The sequence below is a fragment of the Nicotiana tomentosiformis genome, chromosome 2, assembly GCF_000390325.3.
Source record: "Nicotiana tomentosiformis chromosome 2, ASM39032v3, whole genome shotgun sequence".
Classification (NCBI taxonomy): Eukaryota; Viridiplantae; Streptophyta; class Magnoliopsida; order Solanales; family Solanaceae; genus Nicotiana; species Nicotiana tomentosiformis.
In genome coordinates, this window is record NC_090813.1 from 5,673,706 (window position 1) to 5,689,485 (window position 15,780).

A 15,780-nucleotide genomic window follows, 5' to 3' on the forward strand; every position below is an offset into this window, starting at 1 on the left:
GAAAGTTGATTGGAGGTACGGGGACACGCCGGACTGGCAGAACCCGGCTGGGAATCTAGTTGTAGAGGTATTTATGCACCTCCGCGTGCCTGGATCTTGCCAAAAATTATCGGCCCTATTCACTGTATACAAACCCCACACACACCAAGAGATATAGAGAGAGGTAGAGAGGGAGAGGGAGAGCCGGTGATGGTGTGATTGTCGCCGGTGAGAGCAGCGATAGAAAGAAGAAAAGGCATGAAAAAGAAGAGATAGAAGAGGAGAGAAATAGGAAAGAGAGAAGATAGAGGGGATAGAGGGAAGAACCTACATGTGGCGGGATAATGAGCCCCGACACTTGATTGGTCATCGGTTGTGAAGGGACCGTTAGGAATTAGAGAAAAGGTGAGTCTAAGCGAGAAAGAAAGGTGGTGAGAGAAAGTTCTTTTTTGATTTCTGAAGTTGTATTAAGGAGATTGAACTACTTTATATCTGAATATACTTCGCAGGATTTTATGCAATGAGGCATAAATTTAATGGTTGCCTCAAAATTAGGTATATATATATATGAGTAGATGCGTTTATACGTTTAATACTAGTTTCATTATTATGTGCTACTTCGTATAATTTGAGCTTAAGGGAGAATGAAAATTGTCCACTTATTACCAATTACTATCACCCTACCGGGCCGGGCTCAAAAGTGAACACGGACCGGGCTCTCAACCGTGCGCGCAATCTTCTCCTGAGATTTGATCACTGCCATTTTCAACTCTTTAAGCTCCATTTCCATCAGTCGCTCACAAGCCATGGCGGAAGCCGACGAACAACCACCGCCATCGACGCTGTCCACGGCGTCGTCAACGGCCCCAATTTACATACATCCACGAAGAGAGCCATTCCAACATGGCCTTCTCCCAATCTCTAAACTCATCTTCACCGACGGCACTCAAACTCTTCTTCCAATTCGAGATAAGCTATTATCCCTAACCTCCGGCTCCGCTCACCGAGCCAATTTCGAAGCAATTGCCGAAGCACTTCAGATCTCGCATGAGCATGCTCGCCTTGTCCTTGAGACAATTGCCTCCGTTCTCCACTCCGATTCTGATCCAATCGTCACCGCTAAGCCATCGGAGATCGGCTCCGTTGGCGTCAACGTGTTCGATTTGATGTTGTTTTTGCACATTCAGAGTTATAAAAGGCTTCTTCCTAAAGGACATAAGGATTCCGCTGCAGTAGCTGATGTTTGGCCTTCTACATCCGCCTTCGACGGTTTCTTATCGGCTCTTTCGCCGTTGCAGGTCAGGAGCTTGTGTTTTCTAAATTCCAGTCCGTTGTATGATTATTCTGTATATTAAAATTGGAATTTAAACATTTTTTGGACAGTCATTGTGTAATGTGAAGTACTGTAGTGGTTTAGTCTTTTAGAGATTTATAATATGCAGAACTTCTAATACTTTTTATTTGTAATTTGGATATAGTATTCCCGTGAGATGAATTTAAATGGAGTAACGTGATCACCGAGGATTCATATAGTCAATCCCAACTTGTTTTGGACTGAGGCAAAATGTATTAACCAAAAACTTTGCTTAAAAATTGCAGCTCGTACGCAGCAATAGTCGGCGGTTTATGCCATCACAGGCTGATGAAGAGGCTCATCAATTATCCTATTTACAGAAACACTTGGGGAACATTCTTTCTCTTTTGGCAGAGTCAGTGGAAGGGGATGGTGAAGAATCACTGGTTTGTGAAGTTTATTCCTTTGAGTTATTAACTTATCATACCATTTTTGTCATTTTATATGCTTAGGATAGTTGCCTATCAGATTTGACTGAATCTGATTCATGTAAACTCGACAAGGCATGCTGCTTAGTTTTTATTCATTTTGCGAATACAATTTTATTCATACAAAACGTACTAAGAATAGTGCACAAAAACTGAAACGTCCAATGTAGGAGCACTTGTTCCTTGATGATGCCCATGACAAATCCTTGCTGCTCCATTCACCTCTATTGGCATCCATTTTGTGCCCTTGTTTGTTTTCATACAGTATGGGCTTAAAGGCATGCGGAAAAGCTAATCTAGTTACTTGACTCCATAGGTTTTGTCTATGGAGAAATTGGAGCATCTGGGCTTCCTAATCTATTTTGGTGAAAAGGGATATGAGAGAATCCCATTGAGTCAGAATGCCCCTTTTTTTGCCAATTCAGATCCAGAGATGCCTGCTGTTCCTGTTCCTGCAGCTCAAGTACACGACTGGCTTCTAGAAAATATAGCATCTGCTTTGGAACGAATTACTGAGAGGGCTTCTGCAAAGGAAAATGGACCAAGCAGTGCCTCTGATCAGGATGTACCAATGGCTGATGTCGCTGCAAGTTCAGTGAAGAGTTCGTCAACTTCTAGAGGACCAAGTTTCATTGAAGGAATTTCCAAATCATCATATGTAAGGCTGCCAAATGATATTAAAGGCTCCTCTGTAAAGGTAAGGGCCAACTTTATTTTGTGTGTTATTCTTTTTCTGGAAAAGAGTTTAATGATTCATAGGAAAGTATGGAGCTCTTGTAAATCGGCTATTTTCTTGTTGTGTGTGCTAAGGTTTCTTAGTGTTCTACAAGATCTTAGTGACATCGACGGGAAGGGGTCTGCAGGAATGGGCTTATGCTGAATGTGCTCCTTTAGGTCATTCGTCTGTAATGCATTTTCTCACTTGTTCACAGTTTGGTAGAGTCGGAACAGTGTCCTCCTAAGAAAGACACAGAATACTGTTGTGTGCATTGTGAAGTTATTGACAACTAGTAACATTAATATGGTGCAATCTTCTCCCGTTTAAAGGCCAGAATAGAACATTTTAAATCAACTCCTGTGAGCGTGGGCAAATAGCACTATATAATTGGTCAAACTGACTTTTAAACTCAACTTAGGTTCTTTACGATAGAGCAGAGGTGCTTTTATGGTCATGATTATAGAATTACTGGAAGGATTTAATTCTATAAGTTTATGAATGTAGAATGGACTGTCTTTACATGTAAGACTCTTGATATATGAATATACTAATGAGATTTAGAGGCTTATAACATTATTAAGTCTGTTCCAACTCACATAAATCATAGAGTTACTATATTAAAGATGGATATGCCATATAAGTCAAGATGATTAAAATTTTTTGATTAATTAAAGCGTAATTTCATTAATAATGGGAGTCAAGATGGTAAGACTTTAAAGTTATTTCTTTGATAAGTGGTAAGAATTTAAAGTTATCAGCAAGGAGAAATTATCACATTGCATCATGTTTTGTGGGACTTTGTGTTTTGCAGAACTCATTGGAAAGGATAATTCTTATGAACTTATTTGGTTTTATTACTGCCTCTGGTTTGTGTGTGTTTAGTCTCTAACTTATCATTACTAGGTTCAGAAATCTCTTGAATACCGCCGTTCTTTTATTTCCTTATTGACAAGTTTAAAGCAGAATCACACTTGTGCCGAAGGAGATTCAAGGATTCTAGAATTTTGTCCATCACGGGTATAGGGCGAGTTCTCAAAAGTGTTTAAGACTAGCATTGAAGTGCATTACAGAAGAATATGGAAAATGAAAGGAAGCAATTTGGGATAAGTGGTCGGCATAAGGTTCTCTCTAGTGTCTAATTGAAGTCTAATCTTGTCTGGCAGAAAGACGTGTCCATTACTTGCAACTGTTGATCAGTTTGTGTGCACCTTTTCGGTTGCCCATTTCTAGATTCCCAACCGATGTGGGACTCAACAGTAGCATGCTGAGATGTTTATCTTTGAATATTTTAATAGTCTCAAATTCCAAAAGCTTGTCAAGCCCTTAAAATTGGTTGCTTAATTTTTTGGATTTAGCATGAAATGATTTTGCATTATTAGAATTTTTAGCTTTTCTTGTGGTTTAAATGATATGATTTCTTCTTTTTGCCATATCTTGTTTTACCTTGTATCCCAACAAATTCTTGGCCGGACTGATCTAAATTTTGGGGTAATGAACTTTCTACTTGATTCTTGGTATTGAATCCTTTTTCTCTTTTGGCAGGTTGTCAATTGCCATGAATCAGTCATTTATATTTTAGCTCCTTTGAAATATGCGACAGTATATGGATGCTCTGATGCAACTATTGTCCTGGGAGCTGTGGGCAAGGTAGGTACTAACCTTTAGGAAGATTTTGCTTGTTTTTTCTCAAGAGTCGTTTAGTAGTGAAATTGTAGAAATTCTAGGAGGAGGTAAATTTAGTTCTACATTACCTTGTAACTTTTTGTAAATGTCTCATGTATATATGAATTAAATGTGTTCTTATTTGTGTGCTTCTGAAAATCAGCCTGCACTGTACTGTAATACGGGGCTTTACTGTTTAGCAATGCCAAGGCACGATCTACTTAAGGGTACTTATTGGGCCAAGTGCCATCTTCTACAAAGAATATATTCTAGCATTTGCACCCCTATTTATCACATGCGCGTGGTGACAAAGATATGCAGGCTTTCTAATTTCGTATGCATATTTTGTACTGAACTTGAAAATCTAAGTAATTAGGAGATGGAGAAACAATATAATTCGTAGTTTCTCCTACCGTTGAAGTTTGAGCTTATCAGAGAGTTGAGCTTATTCTTATCTGAGATTTGGTTTTATTTAAATTTGATCCAGTTGGAGCTGTATGGTTTGAAAAAACTTCATTTAGGCTGTGCTGGCATCAGCTACCAGTTACGAAAGCATTTTGAACTTTGTGATTCTGGATGGTGTTTAGACATTTCTTCATATTACTTGACACCCTAAAAACAACTGAGTATAAAAAAAAAATGACGCGGTCTCGAATGGACCAGTATGAGCACATAGGATTCATATAGCCGACTACAATTTATCTAGGGTTGAGGCATAGATGTTGGAATGATCAATATTGATATTCTTCTGTAGTTATGACTCAAATGCTGTACACAAAAAAGTCACCAATATTTGCATGCAATTCAAAGATGAAAAAGGAAGATATTTATGCTTTATGAAACTGATGTTTGCTGCTTTCTACTGCCAGTAAAAAAGCTTTCCATGATTTCAAAAGCTAAAGTGACATAAAGTAGAGAGCTAGGTTTCCCTAGTTTCTTGTGTTAATTGATCCATTTTGCAAATGGTTTACAATTGTGTATTTGATGCTCTAAACTAATTATTGGATTTGACATTTAATAGTATAATGTCTGTTGCAGGCAGTCAGAATTGAGCACTGTGAACGTGTACACGTGATTGCAGCAGCAAAACGTATTTGTATTGCCAACTGTCGTGAATGCATATTCTTCTTGGGAGTAAACCAGACACCACTTCTTGTTGGGGATAACCATAAATTGCAGGTCTGTGTTACTTTTGTGCTGCTGCTCAAAGGGTCAGCCCACTCCTTGGGTCTCCAAAATCCTTATTTTATTTATACATGCATGGTTTTCCGTGATCACTCTTGCATCAAATAGTCATTGCAAACTCCTATGGATTTAGAAGCAGTGTTATCAAAGGCGAAAAGCGCAAAAAAGCTCTAAGGTCCGTTAGGGCTTTAAGCGCAAAGCGCAATTAAAGCGTCCGCTTTAATGAAAAAGGTGCAACTGGACAAAAAGTAAAAATATGTATATTTAGTCAAAGACCAATAATTATAAGCATGAATAACAAATTTATGGACAAAGAAATTGAAAAAACAATTATGATAGAGTGAAATATCAATTGTTTAGTGTCGCCTTTTCAGTATTACACTCATTGGCAAGGAAAAGTATGCCTTATAGCCTTGATGCGACATTGAAGCGCCCAGGCGAAGCGCTCAACATGTTTTGAGCCTCGCTTCAGGGCTTAAGCGCGCCTTTGACAACACCATTTAGAAGTGAAATTATTCAGTCAGCTTTTAGTCTTTTCTTTTATTTTTTATCGATCTTTTGCTGCCACAAGTGGAATGCAATTAAACCAGCAGTTCTAAGTATTGATGCAGCTTTTTCTTTCGGTCTAAATGCAAGAGAATTGAGTATATTATTGCAAATATAGGACATCTTAGTGGAAGATTTTTAATGAACCATACATTACTTTGTTGAGTCATTTGAGTTCATTATTTAAGTGGGAAGCATGAAAACCTTGCGTAGGATTATCTCTATCACATGTCAAATGCATGTTTGTGGAAGATTCTCAATGAACCATTTATCACTTTGTTAAGTAATCCGAGTTTGTTATCTAAGCGGGGAGCATGAAAACCTTGCAAGGGGAATGTCTATATCACAAAATACATGTTGGAGTGGCCTAGATGGATGGGTCATGGATGTTATGTAGGCAAATATAGTTGTTTTTTAAAATCCCTTCTCTGAATGCATGCGATGAATTTAAGGGTGTAATAAATGTACAGGATGGAGAATTTCAGTGCAATTGAGAAGTTTGAAATACTTAACTAGTAAACTTTAGTTTGTGGCGAATTTCAATATAATGGTTGAGTGCTGGAGATGTAAAATTGAGTTTTAGGACTCTTGGTTTACTTTCTTTCTGTGATAAATGGGATTGTTGGTGTAGTTTATATCACTTAATTGACTGGCATATTGGATAAAAACTAAGCTGAGCTTTTTGCTGCGACTTCCAGTGGACTACATAATTTGTATCCATCATCTAATTATGTTGCAAGATACCTTGTGCGTCTTAGAGGTAGTGCATTCTCTTTTTAGTAGTGTCTATTTTGTCAAGATTGCTAGCCACTTGGTGGCCTTTGTTTTCTTCTAAGAATAGTTTGTCAATTATGAACTTAAATATTTTGCTAAGTTAACTAGGTCTTGGTAAACCATTTATTTATAAAGTAAGTGAATATAAGAATTGAGGGTATTCTTCATTTTATCGTTATATGCATTCTATTTACAAGCATTTTCTCAATGCTATATGCTGATTGGAAAGTATACTTCTTGCTGTATGACTTATTGTTCTGGGGAAAATTTTGACTTCCCCATCCATTTCTTTTGATGATTTTGTCAGGTGGCTCCATACAATACTTTTTACTCGCTACTGGAGGAACACCTGAATCAAGTTGGTATTGACCCAACCATCAACAGATGGGATGCACCTGTAGCTCTTGGTGTCGTTGACCCACATGATTCACTGTCACATCCTGCTGGTGTGTCTGATGTTCAAACTGAGTTTGCTATCCCTGTAGACCCTGATCAGTTCACTAACTTTTTGGTATGTCTACAAAAGTAGCAACAAGGACCTTCGAGTTTTATTTATCAATTCATTATGTACCCATTCCTGTTCTAAATGTCTCCAATTCTGGTTAGTGTCTATGGCAGAACTTTATTATTTGCTCAAAATCTCTTGGTAAAGTGATTTTTTTCCTCACTGTTCTTTTAAAACGCTAATATGCACGGCTCCAATTGTCACAGATTCCAAACTGGTTTGAAGGGCAGCATTCTGGGTCCACGAAAGATAATCCATTCCCTTTACCGGATGCTTATTTGGCATCCCAGCAGAGAAATGTGCGTTAGAACACCAACTAATTTTTGTACCATTTTGCATCACATTTGTGCACACAATATGATTACTGATCCTCCGTTTATGTAGTATACTCCAATACATATAGTTGAATCATCAAATTTTTGGAAAATCATAATTCATACCTCTTGACCCTTTCAGCACAAAAACTTGGAGGAGAATAAGCGTATGTTGAAGGACACCGAGCTTGACGAGACTCGGAAGCGAGAAGTAGCAACTGCTCTCCATGCGTGCTTTAAGGACTGGTTATATGGTAATGGTGGTAGTTTGTATATCATTTCTTGGTGTTCGTGTTTTAACTTTTTATCCTCACCCCCACTGTTCTGCCAATATTTGACAGCTTCAGGAAATATACGGCAACTATACTGTCTTCAAGGTGATTAGAGTTCTGCACGATGTTTGAGCTGTGTAGCAAGGATGGTAACCCTCCACTTCCATTGTATATTTCAGTTTCATCCACTGCAAGTTCCTCCCTGCCATTTTTGTTGGTGCTGAAGGCAGGTGAGAGCTTGATGCTATTGCAATATCGTCCAGCTATTCAAGTCGCACTTTTCAACTGTTGTGCATTTTATAACCAAAATGCCCCAGGACCATGTTACTTTTGCAGGAGACTGCTCACTGCACTGTCTTTGTACTACTATGGAAGTCAATATGTTTAGGTTTCAATTCCCCCTTTTTTCTTTATTGGTTTTACTAGGTTCTGAACTTTAGCCGAAGGATTGATCTGTTATTTATTTGTTTGTTTGGGTTCCTGTATACAAATAAGAGATACAGAAGACCATGCGGGGAAAATTAGAGAACCGTTTTCCTGTTCAACGAATGCTGATGAGAAGCCAGCGTTTTGTAAAACTGGTGTTGTGTTTTTTGATGCACCTAAATGCTAACGCAGTTCTGGACCGTCTGGTTGTGTTGAAGCTTTGTTCTCAAAAGTCTTCCACTGCACTATCCTCCCCAATATTTGATGTGAAATTTTATCTGCTTGATTTTCTTGGATTTACTTCAAAGTAGAAGAACCATTCAACAAAATCCCTTAGCAAGCTGCTAGATCAATGTAGCTCTGGCGGATAGTCGAGATGTCAATATCACAGAATGATTACTAAAATTAAGCTTCCTAAATTGACTCGAGGGAAATAAATTGATTTTTGACTTGAGCTAATTGGTCAACTAAAACCTAAGAATTAAATTACTAAACTAAAGTTACTTAATAGTAGTTGGGAGCAAATCCTTGTGACACATCTTTTGATCTCTGAAATTATTTTATACACCCAACATTCTCATAGTGTGTCTACTGTTATTAGTTTTTTTAAAAAATGTTTAAAATTACTCTTAAACCCCCGATTTGAAAAATCCTCTAACTTGTATAGAATCAATTTAGCAATGATTCCTCCGTAATAAACCCAAGAACGAGTTGGAAGAGACTAAAAACTGAAATTGCAACTCCTCCGTTCTCCATTTTCCCCGTCCATTGTCAGATCTCATACCACAACCAAACATCAGCTTTTCGTTTCCTTGAATTAAAGAACTCCATTGTCAATAAAATCTCCAACCTTCCCTTATATGAAGGAAACTGAGTTGGGGATTTAATAATTTCAGTCATTCTCATGAAATAAAGAGGGCAGCCTGGTGAACTAAGATCTCGCATTCTCGCTATGTGCGGGGTATGGGAAAGGGCGAGCCATACGGGTCTATTGTACACGGTTGTACCCTGCATTTTTGGAAGAGACGATTTCCACAGCTCAAACCCGTGACCTCCTGGTCACATGTAAGTAACTTTACCGATTACGCCAAAACTCTTATTCTCTCATGAAATACTGGATTTAGACAAAATATTGATGCGTTGTTTTTTGTTAAGCACGAGCTTGCCACGTAGCAAAAAAGGTGTGTATTAAACATACTATGAAAAGATTTGAGTGTGTAAAATAATTTTTGTGACAAAAAATATATCACAGCGATTTGATCCATAATTTCAAAAGTAACTTATGTATTCTGCCTAGTTCAGTTGGATTTGAAGTAAATGTAAGTACATTAGCCAGATATTCTAGAACGTCTAACTTCACGTTAATTTTGTTATATTAAAAATTAATTTCAATCGGAAATATGATGCAGTATTCCATATGGTGACCTGAGCTACAAACTTTGGTTTACGGACACGTTCATTTCCTCCGACCTAATTTATGTGTCATATTTTTTTTTTTTAAGAATATTAAAATATTATATTTTCGTATTTAAAATAATCTAAATTAAACTTTTCTTTTTACTCTTAATTAATTTATTTATAGCCATAAAATTTTATGGCATATTTTAGACAACAAATTTTAATTTTTTTTATTTATTTCTTAAATTTAGTATCTAGTCAAAGACCATTATATCATTTGGGACGGTAGGAGTAATAAATTTCAAGAGCTTTCACAAGTTTTTGTGACAACTGACAAGTACTACTGTGTGAAAAGGAGCGATTCTAGCTCATTGCTCAAATGTATGTGAGCCCTAACACATGCAGAACGAGAGGAAGTAACTTTAGAGAGAAAAGGAAGCTAAGAGCTCTGTACTCAGATTTAGAAAATGAGTAATTGATTATCTCAAATATTGTACATAGTTATTTATACACGTGCTGATGTTAAATAACTAACTGACTTTCTTAACCACTTCCTAATTATGATTATAACTAATTAGCCAGCTATACTAGTACTTCTAACTATGGTTACATTATCTTAGTCAACTAACCAATCTCACTCTCAATATACTGTACTAGTACATTGAAACCTTTAAGAGTTATTACCTGCTATATTAGATGAACTGTCAGTTACATTTTCTTTGCCAAGCAACTTCAAAATTTGCTCATACTGTTTTGGTGTAAAGTAGGATCCTCTGATCCCTTCAGAGTTCAGCACTCCCTCTGCTGTATTGGCATAGCTGCTACCCTGTGCATCCTGTTTCCTGTTATCATTCACAACAACAATGTTAACTGTATTTTCTCCATATTTTTTCTTAGGTTTGAAATCAGAGGGATATCCAATTATTTTGAAGCATTCAACACGAGCGTGTCCCTTCATCTTGCAAAAATCCCACTGAACATTAAAGTTCTTTCTAGTTTGTTGCATATTTCTTCCTTTAGTAGTCATTAAGGCATTCATCTCAACATTGTCCATTGTTCCCAAGGTGTTTGTCATGCTTCTCTGGCTTTCTCTTTCTATTAACATCGAGTAAACTTTATTCATTGTTGGTATAAGAATCATCATTAGGATTTGACTACGAGCCTGCTCATAAGACTCATTTAATTCCATAAAAAACTGCAACAATTTTTGCCTTTTCATGAACTCCATATAATCACGAGACCTAGGACAATCACTCGGAGATGGATCTAGGGCATCAAACTCATCCCACAGCAAATGCAGCTTCGAGAAATAAGCAGCAATATTGTTTGTTCCCTGAGTCACAATAGCAATTTGTTTATGAAGCTAAAAAATGCGAGAACCGTCGATTTTATCAAATCTCTCTTTCAAATCACTCCAAACTGCACTGGCACTCGATGAATACACTATTCCAGTGAGTAATTGACTTGACACTCAGTTCATTATCCACGATAATACAATCGCATTGCACCTCTCCCAAAGATCAGTCAAGTTCGGACCAAACTTCTCCTTTTTGCATGTTCCGTCGATAAACCCTAACTTATTGCGACCTAGGATTGCAATTCTCATCGCATGGTTACACACTGAGTAGTTCTCCGACCCCGTCAGTTGTAGAGAGATCAACACCGTTCCAGAATTATCTGTAGAATTTAGGAATAAAGAATGATTGTGGCTCAATTTCTCTGGTACTTCATTGTCTACCTCTGCCGCCATGTTTCTTACAAATTTCGAGTGTAATCAAGCTTCGATTGAAGATTTCACCCATATTAATGGCCGCAAGGGCTCTGATACCATGTGAAAAGGAACGATTCTAGCTCATGGCTCACATGTCTGTGAGCCCTAGCATATGCAGAACAAGAGGAAGTAACTTTAGAGAGAAAGGGAAGCTAAGAGCTCTATACTCAGATTTGGAAAATGAGCAACTGATTATCTCAGATACTATACATAGTTATTTATACACGTGCTACTGTTAAATAACTAACCGACTTTCTTAACCACTTTCTAATTATGGTTATAACTAACTAGCCAACTATAATAGTACTTCTAACTATGGTTATATCATCTTAGTCAACTAACCAATCTCACTCTGGCACTCTCAATATATTATACTAGTACATTGAAACCTTGAAGAGTTATTACACTCTATGAAAGTCATAAGCTCATGACAGACTTAATTGGAAGGACGCTATATAATCAATCAAAGATCCGTTGATTGTAAGTCGTAACTAGTGATTGCCTAGTTTCATGTACATTTCTTTTCATTCCTCCTTAGTTTGGACTAGAGGTGGCAAAATGGTTAAAAGAAAACAGTTATCCACCCATATTATCCATTAAAAAATGGGTTGGATAATGAACTTTTTAATAACGGGTCGAATATGGATAAAAACTATATTATCCACTTAGAAAATGGTTAACCAAATGGATAACCAATGTGTTTAATTTTTATATGTATAAAGCCTCAAATTGGAGGTTCCTCAAGTTTGAAAGACTAGGAATTCTCCCACAAGTGATCATATTCAAGAAGACATGGATAATATGGATATCCATATTATCCGCCGGATAACCCGTTTTTTATCCGTCTAAAATACGGGTAGGGTCAAATACTTTATCAATTTTTTGAATTACCCCTTTTCGACCCGACCCGCCTGTTTGCCATATCCTCCCCACCCGTTTGCCATATCCGACTCGCCCCTCCCATTTGCCACCCCTAGTCTGGGCCTAAGTCATAAACGTTAAATACATAAAATATGTTTTCACAAATATGATTATCATTAAACCATAATGCATACCATATTTACTAACTCTTCTGCTCCTTCAGTTTTCTTAATCCCAGTCGATATATAAAGTTGCTCCAATAGTACGAGACACCAAGAATAGGCAAACAGAAGATTTAACAAGATAGTAAAACTGGTGTTCAGGTCCGATTTTACAATATTGTACTAATGAGTAATGACAAGGGAGTTAGCAAATTTTATGGTCAGTTAAGTTTTGGTGACAGACTAGTTAATGAAACTTACTTACCAAACTACTACTTCAACAGCTAGTTGAAACATTATACTTAATTCTTTTATGAAACTCTCTGTCACTCTAAAATCGTGACTTTTTAAATGGAAGGTCACATCTACTAAAAGACAAACCTTCATAAATATAATTGCAAAAATCATAAAGTGTTTGTGTCCAAAAAATCTGTAAATAACATTGAAACCAGCTATCTGTACTTAATCATCTTGCAAACTATTTCTTCCCAAAAACAAAAAAGTACAAGGAGACAACATAAACATTCCCAACTATTTAAATCTTCTTGAACATGTAAACTAGTATATTGCATTGAACATGTAAGCCAAACCTAGATCCTTAATTATCAGATTTTGAAGTAGAAGTAACATCCACATTTCACATAACTTTTTCACTAGCAGAGAGAGTATCTTGTTCCACCATCATGTTCAGTAGGCAAAAACCAGAGAAGTGCATAGATTTTGTTAGGTGTAAAAGGAAGAATGTTTCCAGTCATGGGATTAAATCAGTCAAAACAAAGCAAAGGAGTGTATCATACTGACTCTAAAATCCAACAAACAGATTCCCTTCCATTCAGCACAGCAACATTGGGTCTTCATCTAGCTTCATTCGCCACCTCAGTCAGTCCGTGGAAGCTGTTTCTTTTCGGCATTTGCAGTAAGTAGTGACTAACCAAGAGCTACGTCATGTGTCTAAAGTATTTGCACTTCAATTAATACATCCAAAGAAAGATTTGAAATCAAAGAAGCGTATCACACATATAAAATCAAAGGTGACAAAGATTAGAGTGCATTGGCAAAATATGGTTTAGTTTTCCATGACATATGGGAACTTCCTAACTGATTAGCAGCAGCAGCAGCAGCAGCAGAAGAAGATTGAAGAATACTAGAATTTGCCGCAAAAGTTCAGTTCTTCAGAAAATTTTAGCTAAATTTCAAAAAACTAGAAAAGATAACAAGGGGCAAAATAGAAAAGCACATGCAAATCAGCATAGAATTAGTCCTCAATAGCAAAGAGAACTGCTCATCTGCACTCTACACCAACTTCAGCAGCTCGCCTAGGCTTGTTTTTCCTTCTACTCCCATTTTGTCTAAATCCAACTGACTTTATTAAGTCATTGGAGTTAGTTTTAGTCCCAATACCATTTTCCATTTTCACTGAATCTGCTTCCTTGACTTGTGAAATTCTCTTCCTCTTCTTTCCATTCACAGCAGTTTGGTTCTTGACATCTTTATTTAAGACAGAACCTTTAGTATTCTCACCGTCATATTCATCTTCTTCTACTTTCTCCTCATTTTCTTCTTCCTCCTCTATTTCATCCTTTAGTGGTTTCAGTGGTCTTCCCCTTCTCCGCACTGGTATCTTCTCTTCTTCACCACTTCCAATATCGTCACGCACAGATTGCTTCTTTGCCTTTCCTCTTCCTCTGCCCATTGTTCAAAGCTGGAAATTCTTCTCCTGAAGACTTCTTTTACAAATATAAAGCTCAGAGGCCTTAAAATAGAATGTAGCACTCCAAGAAAAAAATTAAAAATCCTATGAAATACACGAAAAGAGCGGATTAGACAGAACCACACAATCTTAAAGAACCAAATATATGAGGAGGATTATACTTCAACTCATGAAAACAGTTCTGAAAAAGAGAATCCCACCGGATATCATACATCAACATGAACAGTAAAGATAAAAACTTTATCTTTGATGAAAGTGTATCCTCAAAACTCCAAATTGAAATCGGAAAAATAAAAGGGCAGCCGGTGCACGAAACATTCGCATTCACTCAGGGTTCGGGGAAGGGCCGCACACCGTGTGATATGTAAAACTTAAATAACTTTAAGAACTTTTTTTTTCACAAAATAGCAAAACTTAAATAAAGAGAATGATTCAAATGAAACATAAATTCTTCATAAATTATTCAAACACTAGAGCTTAAACAAACTAAATCAAGTGGAGTAAAAAAGATTCTTGACCAAATATGCACCTCCCACCCACCCACCCCACCCAAAAAAAAGAATCTTTAATGAGAAATTCAAAACACAACCTTGCCATATATAACATTCATCAGATAATTAAAAAGAACACAACATACCATATCATTAAGAAGCAAATCAAGAACATCAAAAACACAAGAGAAAAAAAAAACATGGCAGCTTACATTAAAACTCAAACAAGACCAAATATTGATGGAACTTTACAGTACAACATAAAGATTGAATCTTTAGACTAACCCATAAAGAATCTATCATTAAGCTATTTTTTATGCTGCTTTTGGAATTAAAACAGAGTAAAACATACCTAAAGAAGCGGATTTTTCAAGAATCAGCCACTATTTGCATCTTTAACCACAAACCATTTCTGAAAATCTCATAAAACCAATTAAAAATCCAAAGGAATCTCAATAGTCAGATGGGTTAATATTGTGGAGTGTTAAAGGTTGAACAAACAACAGTGATGCAAGTACAGAAGCTAAATATTATTTGTCAGAATAAAAAACTGGTAAGAAGGAAAATATAGAAAAGAACAGATCACAATAAAGAGTTTAATATGCGAGTGGAGTTTTGAGGAGATGAATTTATGCCATTAAAGGTTGAGAGCTGTGGGAATAAGCTAAGGCAAGAGGCAAAGCCAAAGAACACTACAAATGAAAGAAGTGAAGAGAGGAAAAATGGGACAGTAATATTAGTAGTAGAAATTGTTGAAAGATCATTTTATTTAGGGAAAAGAGCCAAATATACTCTCAACTTTCCTATATTATTTATATTTAACCTCCCTTATTCCATCATGCCAAATTTACCCCTACGATCATCGAACTTTTAAAAATACCCCTGGATCTATTAAGTAATACAAAATCTCCTAAATTCTTTTTATTTAAATTACTTGTTATTTTTCTTGGTCCACTATTTTTGAAATAATTGGCATTTACCTACTTTCTGAATTAGAGAGAAAAAAAAAGAGAAAAAAATATTAAATAATACAATCGAATAAACAAAGTATAGTAAATTGAAAAATCTAAATTAGGTAACTTTTCTAAATTCTAAAAGTATTTACAACATCCCAATTTTAATAAATTCATTGCACCAAATGTATAGAGACTTTGCAAGTATTAGTGATTGAAGTTGAAGTTCCTTGGAGACTTTACATTGTCTAATTCAACTTTGCTTTAATTA

General features: G+C 36.5%; 2 protein-coding genes across 3 annotated transcripts; one reads left to right on the forward strand and one right to left on the reverse strand.

Annotated features, from left to right (window-relative positions):
- Positions 1-615: 615 nt before the first annotated feature.
- On the forward strand, positions 616-8,380 carry LOC104119906 (uncharacterized). Its single transcript, XM_009631517.4, has 9 exons — positions 616-1,277; positions 1,579-1,719; positions 2,078-2,458; positions 4,022-4,126; positions 5,180-5,320; positions 6,954-7,157; positions 7,358-7,450; positions 7,608-7,719; positions 7,807-8,380. The coding sequence occupies exons 1-9, from the start codon at positions 786-788 to the stop codon at positions 7,848-7,850; spliced, it is 1,713 nt and encodes a 570-aa protein (XP_009629812.1). The 5' UTR covers positions 616-785; the 3' UTR covers positions 7,851-8,380.
- A 4,965-nt stretch (positions 8,381-13,345) lies between these two features.
- On the reverse strand, positions 13,346-15,271 carry LOC104119905 (uncharacterized). 2 transcript variants are annotated; one of them, XM_009631515.4, is made up of 2 exons: positions 14,909-15,271; positions 13,346-14,149 (listed from the first exon to the last, which is right to left on the reverse strand). In XM_009631515.4, the coding sequence occupies exon 2, from the start codon at positions 14,045-14,047 to the stop codon at positions 13,637-13,639; it is 411 nt and encodes a 136-aa protein (XP_009629810.1). In that variant the 5' UTR covers positions 14,048-14,149; positions 14,909-15,271; the 3' UTR covers positions 13,346-13,636. The 2 variants fall into 2 exon arrangements, with proteins under 2 accessions (XP_009629810.1, XP_009629811.1); XM_009631516.4 differs by having other exon boundaries at positions 13,346-14,078; positions 14,909-15,265.
- Between the last annotated feature and the right edge of the window lie 509 nt (positions 15,272-15,780).

Excerpts from the sequence above, each read along its gene's own strand:
- LOC104119906 (XM_009631517.4), top strand. The coding sequence starts at position 786 with ATGGCGGAAGCCGACGAACAACCACCGCCATCGACGCTGTCCACGGCG. Across the intron at positions 4,127-5,179 it reads TCCTGGGAGCTGTGGGCAAG|GCAGTCAGAATTGAGCACTG; the intron begins GTAGGTACTAAC and ends TGTCTGTTGCAG. Across the intron at positions 7,451-7,607 it reads TGGCATCCCAGCAGAGAAAT|CACAAAAACTTGGAGGAGAA; the intron begins GTGCGTTAGAAC and ends TGACCCTTTCAG.
- LOC104119905 (XM_009631515.4), bottom strand. The coding sequence starts at position 14,047 with ATGGGCAGAGGAAGAGGAAAGGCAAAGAAGCAATCTGTGCGTGACGAT.